The sequence below is a fragment of the Gymnoscopelus braueri genome (genome assembly GCF_963280865.1).
Source record: "Gymnoscopelus braueri genome assembly, chromosome: 10".
Lineage (NCBI taxonomy): Eukaryota > Metazoa > Chordata > Actinopteri > Myctophiformes > Myctophidae > Gymnoscopelus > Gymnoscopelus braueri.
The window spans coordinates 10,572,488-10,582,021 of NC_137611.1; the positions used below are offsets into that span (position 1 = coordinate 10,572,488).

Sequence of the window (9,534 nt, forward strand, 5' to 3'; positions counted from 1 at the left end):
CGTCAGTGAAAAAAGGTAGTCGACGAACATTTTTCGTCATAGTTTTAGTCGATGAAATCAACACTGCTCAGCCCGGAAATGGCATTGTGATTATGTTGGCGTTGGATATGAAATGAAATCAGGGACTGATGCAGAGTTGTTGTTTTTTTTGCGTTGGTTGAATCTCAAACGATGGGTGTTGTGTTTCTCAAAGGCGTTGCTGTGGTTTGTCTGAAGCAGACTTCTGTTGGCCTGACACTCGGTGGGTTTTATCTATTCAGTAGTGATTGTCGGGGCTGTCATGGTAACGACTCCGTTCTCCGAGCCATTTGATTTTTTTTTCTTTCTTGGCCACAAACAAAAAGGATTCAACTTTAAACGAGTCTTTCGCTTATTCTCTCCTTCATCTGCTTTTTATCACCTCTGATCTGTAAATTAGAAGGCGAAATGCAGGAATCCTTGTGCGTATATAAGCATCAAAGCGACGAAAGCATATTTTGCTCCGTAGTTTCTCACCTCTCTCTCTCTCTCTCTGCCGTTTATTCTTTCAGCACTTCATAATTGTAGGCTGGACCCCACATTGCCAAAGTGTTTGGCCCTGCGGGGGGAAGAAAAAATACACTATGAAGTGTACGTTTACGTCTTAACCCGTTCGATCCGGGAACGCTAGATTTCTTTGGCTATTCAAAAATAGCAGATCTACAAGCTCATAGCGCGCCACCAAGTGCCGCACTATGAGCTTGTAGATCTGCTATTTTTTTTAAAATCATGAACATTTGTGCAAATCTTTGAATATATATTCTACAAATGTCTTCTAAATCCTAACCATTTTTTAATGTTGCTATATCAGTGGTTCTCAGACCTTTTCATGTCAAGGACCCCAACCAAAATGATATGTATTTGGCCGCGTCCCATCTCAAAATATTTAGTTCCAGGGACCCCACCCCCCCCAGAAGCAAAAACGTGAGTTATAAATGTTCGCTCTAAAAATATATATTTATTCAAAGATTTGCAAAAATGTTCACGATTTTTTCAAAAGAATAGCAGATCTACAAGCTCATATGAGGTTGTAGATCTGTTATTTTTGAATAGCCAAAGAAATCTAAAAAAAGAACAGAGATGCGTTCCCAGATTGAATGGGGTTATAAACCCTACTATGGATTCTATTCCCAAGCAACGTCTTTCCCAATTCCTCGTACGTGTCAACCCCGCCGCAACCCCCCCCTAGCTCCCTGGAGAAAGTATTTCTAGAAGGAGGGGGAGGGGGGGGGGGGGGAGGGTGTTTGTGATGTCGAGCTACCTGCGGAGCGCACCCTGCTATTGTTCAATTGAATGGCGTCAGTTCAGATGTCAGTCTCCTTTGCTTTGCACCTGTCAGTCCGACTCAAAGAGGTGGTGAGATGATACCGAATGTGCGTTTCCTAGCTAGCGGCTATACGGGTCATTCTTCAGAATCTTCACATAGCTCCGTTTTAAAGTTTAGTTTGACTGCTGTTTGTCTTTGTTTAAAAGGCCACTAATAAAACCTTACTCACCTCTAAATAATTGCCTTATTTCCCCCCCTACAGGCCATCCCCGTTTTTATTGACCAGTCATGTTGTTAATGACAATAGGTGCCACAGGCTTTCTAAGTAAACCTTGTTCTGGTCTGTACTTGTAAACATTTAAGCCCTATTATATACTTGGTCGTACGACAAATAGGGTAAAATAGACTGCTATTCGCCAATTTTCGTAATGACATTCCCAAACTAGGGACACCAGGTTGAAAGCTTAAAGGCTCAACCCGTGTATATGCAAGTAAACAAAAAAGAAAATTGTATTACGAGGAACATTTTTCTTTTTGAGGTTGGGCGCCGTCGATTGTGATATATTATCGACAGCGTGTGACAGCTACGTATGCAGGACATGCATAATATTATGTTCTGCATAATTCTGGAGCACTGGGGTTCGTTAACGCAGGAACAGAAAATGCGTGTATTTCGCGACTTTTCACATTTATACACGTTTTCATAATCAAGAACGCAAAACGCACGTTCTTTACAATTGATGTGTGACAGGGGGGGAATAGAAATTTGATTATGGTGATCTTTTTCTATGGGATTTTTTTGAACGTTTTCGCTTTCTTTTCCTTGATTGACGTGGTGGGTGACAGTTGACCATATCGCGGGAGGACGAAGACGTCGTCTTCCTTCATATCCTATTCTGCCGATGTCGCGTCCATAGATCACAGTTGTCACGGCAATCCAGCAGCTTCCTGCGTCGCTCTGGACCCATCACTCCTGTTCAACTGCTGATCCTGTCATGATTTAAGCCCCCCCACCCCTCCCTCCACACCCCCCCACCCCCCTCGCCCCCCACCTCCCCCCTCCTCCCTCCCCATCTCCGCGTTTTAATTAGACAACAAAACAAAAATATGAATATTCATAGAGCGGAGCCTCATTAATATGCACAATTATGCAAATCAGCACGCAATTAAGCTTCAGCTCTCGCCCCCCAGAGATGCTGCGTTGCGGTACGAGAGGAGACTGAGAGAGGGAGAGAGAGAGCGAGAGAGAGAGGGGGACAGACAGGAATTTCTGCTTCACCGGTTTTTAAAATCACTCTCTTTCTTTTTTCTCCTCCTTTTTTCCCCCCAGTCCAAATTCAACCCCCACTGTCTCCTCCGTCTCAAAGCTGTTGTGCTCTAGTCTGGTTCAGGGGGGGGGAGAAGAAATGTGTTGTTTTGTTGTTAATAATGTTGGTTTGTTGAGCCCTCCAAATCTCCGACAATCCTGATTTATACTTACAGTCGTACATCAAAAAATAGCTGATCCACAAGCTTGTCGTGTGATCTGTTAGATCTGTTGGTTTTTTCCGATGCGCGGCACCTTTTACGATGCGCGGCACCAAACGAGCAAACCCGAGTTTATATAAATCGAGCCAAAAAGTGTGTATAGGCCAACTGTGACAGAACGAACGGCTGTGAGGGAGTGAGTGAGTGACTGTTGCCATGGAAAAAACGTAAAGGAGCGGAGAGAGAGAGAAGTGGAGGAGAATTGAAGAATGTCGAGGAGGATTCTTCTGGAAGAAGCCTCACTCACATCCCATCACATCACGCTGGGTGTTAATTATTCAAAACTTCCTACAGCTCATCATCATAACCACGCTGCTATATGTGACGGCTCTGTCACCGTGCCATCCTCCTCCCCGCGCTTTAACCCAGTAAGACCGGGAACGCATCTGTGTCATTCATTTTTTAAAGATTTCTTTGGGCTATTCAAAAATAGCAGATATACAAGCTCATAGCGTGGCACCGAGTGCCGCACTATGAGCTTGTAGATCTGCAAAAAAAAAATTAAACCGTGGAAATTTTGTGAAAATCTTTGAATATATATATATATTTTTTTAAGCGAACATTTGTAATTCAAATCTTTGCTTCTGGGGGGATTCTACATATGTCTCTAAACAGTTTTTTAAAAAAAACGTATGTTGCTGTAAGTGGTTCTCAAACTTTCAAATTTCAAGGACCACCCAAAATGATATGTGTTTGGCCACGGACCCCCATCTCAAAATATTTTGTTCCAGGGACCCCCCCCCCCAGAAGTTGTAACATGAGTTAAAAATGTTTGCTTAGAAAAATATATATTGAAAGATTTGCTCACATTTTCACGATTTTTTCAAAAATAGCTACGAGCTTGTAGTGCCGCGCTACGAGCTTGTAGATCTGCTATTTTTGAATAGCCAAAGAAATAAAAAAATGACACCGATTCTTTCCCGGTCTTAATGGGTTAAGTCGCGAAGGAAGCTCTCCCCGTGTCGGATCTGTGTGTGTGTGTGTGTGTGTGTGTGTGTGTGTGTGTGTGTGTGTGTGTGTGTGTGTGAAAAAAAAAAGATGCACATGGGAGCAGGCAGGTCGCGTTTACAATTCTATCCCCACAAGTTAGACCCCAGAGAGTTTATTGCGTAGACCCCCCCTCCTCTAAGGTGTAGGAACCATGTTTAAAGAGGAGAGAGAGGGGAGGGAGGGGAAAAAATCATTAGAAAAGCGTGTGGGTTCCTGAGCGGGCTGATCATCAAACCTCTCTCTCTCTATAACCTAGTTGTCTGTGTTGTGTGTTTTTTAAATCTTCAGGTATAGAGGAGAGGAGCGGACCGGCCACTGCTCCCTGGGGACAGGCTGGAGGAGAACAGAGCACTCCTGCTTTCAGCCAGGGACGGGTAAGGAAGGAAGGAAGAGGACCGCTACTGCGGCTCTATTGTGGCACGACGTTAACAACACCAGTGGTTCTCAAACGTCTTTGTGTCAAGGAACACCGAATTGATCAATATTTGGCCCGCAGACCCCTGTCTGAAAAACACATTTCTTTTTTGTGCCGTGGACAGTGTTGCCAGATTCTGTGAGAGAAACAAGCAACCAGGTCTAGGAAAACCAGCCCAAAAGAAGCGACTATGGGCCACATGAGCACTTTAACATAATACATCAGCTGTTTGAAAATAGCAGATCTACAAGCTCACAACGGATGCGACGCGTTGTGAGCTTGTAGATCGGCTATTTTCAAACAGAATCGTGCGGGGAAATTATAATAAGCAGATCTGGCAACCCTGGCCGTGGACCCCCATAAGAGAAGATTTTGTATTGTTAAAATTTCGTTTTTCAAAGGTTTTCAAAAAAATTGCCGATCAACGCCTTGTGAGCTTGTAGACAAACTATACAATTAGGGTTAAAGTCGCGATTGTTTGCTCATTTTGCTGGGGGGACCCCCTGTCCGTGGGAACCGCCTCAAGGGACCCCCGAGGGGTCCCTCGGACCTCACTTTGAGAACCACTGGCGTTACACAAGATGACACGGAGATGTCATGGCATCTGTGTTCTGAAGCCCTGTGTGTGTGCCTGTGTGTGTGCTGTGGACGGACGGATGATGACATCACCAGAAACATAATTACAGGCCCTGTGTATCTTTTCTTAAAGCTTATGCTATCTCTCCCCCCCCCCCCCCTCTCCCTCTCCCTCTCCCTCACTAGGCCCATCCCCCCCAGGCTTATGGCGAAGGAGGGCTTTACAGCGAACACGAGGGCATTGCCTCTGCCCCCATTTTTGGCCCAGGCATTGCGGGTAAGAAGGACGTTTTTAAATTCAGCCGCTGCTGTGGCCTCACCCCAACACATATGCATGTCATTGCTTTCATCTAAAAGAACCTTCTAGTTGGCAGTCCAGGTCCCCGGCTGCTCCACTTGACCCCCCCCCCCCCCCCCCCCCTTTGAAAAGGAACCGCATGATTTTCTTTAGAGAAACAGAATGAGTGTATTGGTCAAGTATACGTTGTTGGCCGTGTAGAAGGCATTTGACTCTGTGTGCATCGTTGTCAGACGCATTACAAAAGAGTTATGTATAGAGAGTGTACAGCAGATTAAGAGAAAAGAAAACCAATACGAATAGACGAGTAAGAAGTAAATATTAAGTGAATATATAGGGGTCATCAGACCAAGTGAACTGTATTGGAAGTGTACGTGTGTCCGTGACGAGACAGGGGCTTCTATCATCTAAAGCCTGGTTTATCCTTAAGTTGGCGTGTGAAAAATAGCGGATCACTATGAGCTCGTAGATCGGTTTGCACACACACACACACACACACAGGTACATCAGATAAGGCTGCATAATAATGGACCATCTTATGGTGTTGTCGTCGTCGCGTGTGACCTCTTCACAGCTTACAGACACTGCGGGACTTCTTCTTCAGAGGCCAATCCATATTTATGCTTAGGTAGCGGTGGGATGAGGAGGGGAGCAGGGTAATCAGGGATGGAACGGACGAGGGGGAGGGGTGTGTGTGTGTGTGTGTGTGTGTGTGTGTTTGTGTGTGGCAGTATGTGTGGAGGCGGTGTGGTGTGTGTGTGTGTGGGGAGGAAGAGGTGGAGGGGGGGGACACGGTTAAGAGCACCCATGCGCAAACAAGGCTCTCCCCCGGGATTACGGTGGCCTATAGCTCTCCTCAGCTGAACTGTCAAGGGAGAGAGAAGAGAGGGGAGTGGGGAGGGGGGGGGGCCGGGGGCCGATTACCCTTGGACCGTTTATAATGGGCCAATTTGTTGTTGTTTTGCAGTCCAAAGCCGTAAATACCACACATCATATATACCGTATATACTCTTGCCACGGCAGATGGGAGGCGGCCAACTGGAGAAAGGGGAACAACCCAGATTGTGAATTACCATTGGCATAAAAAAAAAACACAAAAAGCCCCCTGGTTTTTTTTGTGGTTGTTTTTTTTTTCTCCACGATGATGACCTGATTGTCAATGTTGTGTTTCTCATCGTTTGACAGGCAAGCCCGAGCGAGGACCGTATCCGTCTTCATTTGCGGCACAGGTAAATTGAATTGAAATGAACCGGAGGGCTGAAACGTCCTGATTTATACTCAAGTTGTTCACCGGTATTCCTCGCACCTTTTTAACCCATTAACACATTGAATGCCAATCGCGTAGATCTACGCGAACCTATTTAAAGCCGCAGCGTGCCAATCGCGTAGATCTACGCGAACCGCCGATTCCCATTGAAATTGCCCCAGGTGCACTTTCCGATTTTTTTTGATCCATTTCCGTTTCCGGTTTCCGATCGGAAACAGAATTATTCGGGTTCCGGTTTTTTCGATCGTATCCGCTTCCTGTCTGGGATCCTGTTTAAAACTCGATTTTCTCGGTTGTTGTTTTTCTCCTCGCTGATCACTGTTTAGCGTTGATCCGCTGTATCTTCAAGATGGCGGCTCGGATTTGGAAACTATTTTCGCTGGCCGTTTCTCACAGATCCGCTGTGTGTTTAGAACCAAATGAACGCGCACTTTTAACTTATTTAGCGAGGTCTGTGGCGACATGAAAAAAACTAAAAAACAACAATAAAACGCTGGCACTGGTGAGTACATTATGAGATTAAACTCTGGCATGGAATGTGTTAAGACCTGAGGCGATAATTACATTTGTTTTTTTTTTTCAAAAATAGCAGATCTACAAGCTCATAGCGCGGCACTCGGTGCCACGTTATGAGCTTGTATATCTGCTATTTTTGAATAGCCAAAGAAATCTGAAGTGACACAGATGCGTTCCAGGTCGTAATGGGTTAAAAATTGCTGATCTACAAGCTCACAACGCATCAACCTTTGCGAGGCACGTGAGCTTGTAGATTAGCAGGTTACTTTTTGGGTGCGAGATATACCCCCGGCACCCAACTATGTATAAATCAAGGCGTTAAAGAAAATGCATCTATGCCCTCTCTCTTTCTCTCTCTCTCTCTCTCTCTCCGCACCTCACCTGCTCCTCCTCTCTCTTTCATGAAACCCTCTCTATTCCTCCCATTGTTTTATTTCCCCCAAGAGAGTTATTTATTTCCTCTGATCCGTTGTCTTGTCTTTTCCAGCAGGGCTTCATGCCCAGTGAGATGCCCATGCCCAGTCCTGATGCCCTCTCTCCGTCTGGCCTCAAGTCCAACTCGCAGTTCTACTCATCGTACCCGGTGGCCGGCTCTCGCAGGAGACCCCCGCAGGACAGCATGGGTAAGACCGCTGACCACTGTTGATTTTGCCGGAAAATTCCATTCAGTTTTAGTCATATTTTAGTCATCTGAAATGTTTCAGTTTTTGTCTAGTTTCGTCGACTATTTCGGCGGTGCCTTGATGGCGTCGTAATGGCTGATTTTACACTTGGTTGCAACTTGCATGTATGAAAATAGCAGATCTACAAGCTCACAGCGCGTCGCGCTGCGACGCGTTGTGAGCTTGTAGATCGGCTATTTTCAGAGCGCAACACCCGAGTGTAGCCAAATATAAAATGTCTTCTCCACTAGTACCGCCCTAACATTTTTGTCTAGTTTTTATTTGTTGACGAAATTGTCAATATATTTAGTCTTAGTTTTAGTCATCATAGCTTAGTTTTAATTTAGTTTTTAATTTAGTTTTCGTCAGTGAAAAAAGGTAGTCGACGAACATTTTTCGTCATAGTTTTAGTCGACGAAATCAACACTGCACGCTGACTGGACATCACGTTTTTATTTATATTTGTTTGTAAATGTTTTTTATTCATTTATCTTTGGATTGAGCTGTTATTAATTTGTCAGGTCTATCTGTGTGTTTTATTATTCTGCCTCTGGCTGCTGTTAAACAACCAAATCCCCGCCACCACCTTGGGGATTTTTTGTCCTATATATTTTATAACTAAAACACAATGCAAGACCACGCGTTTTCCAAACGCAAGCGATTTGAGCAGAAATTCCAGATTCCATTTCGAAGTGTGAGATAGTGTGAGTTTTTGTTCTAGGTTTATATTTAAGCTCCGCGGCATACCGTCACTTCTCCTAGTGAGGTTTATAAAAAGCTCGCCGAGAAATCTCACTTCTGCTTAGCAAAGGAGAAAGGAGTTTAAAAAAAAACCACACACACACACAACCCAGTAGAGGTGTGTCCCTGTGAGCTCACTCACACACACACACACACACACACACACACACACACACACACACACACACACACACACACACACAGACACACCGCAAACCCCCAGCGTTGTGTGGAATAACATCAGATAAGATTAGAATATGCCTTTGATTAGGCATTAATGAGCAGCCATAAAGACAGATGGATAGAGATTCCTTCAGCACCGCGAAACCGAGAGGGGAAGCTGTGCAAATAAACAGCATTGGTATGTAATGTATGCTCTATAGGCGGTGCCGCCATGACTTTTCTCTCTTTCTCTCTCTCTCTCCGTGTGTACGTGCGTGTGCCCCCCCTCCCCTCCCTCTTTCTCTCACTTCAGATCCCCAGCCAAAAAAGATCAGGAAAGTGCCCCCTGGCCTGCCCTCTTCGGTGAGTATACCCACATCCCAGTTTTTTTTCTTTTTTCGTTTTTTTTCTTCGTCTCCTGCCGCAGCCCCTAAACTGTATCTGGGCCCCTGCAGTCAGTCCGTGGGAGCACATGTGCACAGATTATGCCCCCTTTGCATTCCAACTGGCATCGTAAGCTTCTCTCCCTGGCTTGTAAAAGCGTTGGGGACTGGCTGCCAGACAGGACATCCAGCTCCTACAGCTGTGTATCTGCACTGTTGCGGTCGTGGGGGGGGGGGGGGTGAGTTGGGGGGGGTGGGGGTGTAGGGAGGGGTTGGGTGGGGGGGGTGGTTATATACGTGACGTGTATATATCGTCGTTGTCGGGCAGAAACCTTGTATCTGGAGATTTAAACTTTTAATGTTTTTTTCGTGAGTTAATGCCCTGCTTCGTCGTACTACAGTGTGTCACACGAAAGCTTGTAGATTTGCTATTTTTGAAAAATGTTAAGTATGTGTGTGTGTGTATAAATACATACGTGTGTGTATATATATATCATCGCTGTTGGGCTGAAACCTCTTATCTCCATACGCAACTTTTTGTGTTTGTTCCTAAATCAACGCCCTACTTGATCATACTACAGCGTCTACAAGCCCTACTTGATCATACTACAGCGTCTACAAGCCCTACTTGATCATACTACAAGCTCGAAACGCGGCGCGAAGATGGTTTCGAATTTGAATCCTGTAAAGTAACAGTTTTTTTTTTGACATA

At 45.1% G+C, this 9,534-nt stretch overlaps 2 protein-coding genes across 7 annotated transcripts in view; one reads left to right on the forward strand and one right to left on the reverse strand.

Moving 5' to 3' along the window:
* The window catches only part of LOC308092962 (transcription factor E2-alpha-like), a 54,967-nt gene that overhangs the window by 18,193 nt on the left and 27,240 nt on the right, over nucleotides 1-9,534 (forward strand). For 5 of the 6 annotated variants that reach the window (XM_080439140.1, XM_080439136.1, XM_080439139.1 and 2 more), the window contains exons 5-9: nucleotides 4,091-4,176; nucleotides 4,980-5,070; nucleotides 6,277-6,320; nucleotides 7,362-7,497; nucleotides 8,753-8,802. In XM_080439140.1, the coding sequence (XP_080295266.1) occupies nucleotides 4,091-4,176; nucleotides 4,980-5,070; nucleotides 6,277-6,320; nucleotides 7,362-7,497; nucleotides 8,753-8,802 (407 nt within the window). The remainder of the gene's footprint in view (nucleotides 1-4,090; nucleotides 4,177-4,979; nucleotides 5,071-6,276; nucleotides 6,321-7,361; nucleotides 7,498-8,752; nucleotides 8,803-9,534) is intronic. The other variant, XM_080439138.1, reaches the window with a different exon arrangement.
* Nucleotides 1-9,534, reverse strand: part of sirt6 (sirtuin 6) — a 372,587-nt gene that overhangs the window by 13,931 nt on the left and 349,122 nt on the right. The window lies entirely within an intron of this gene.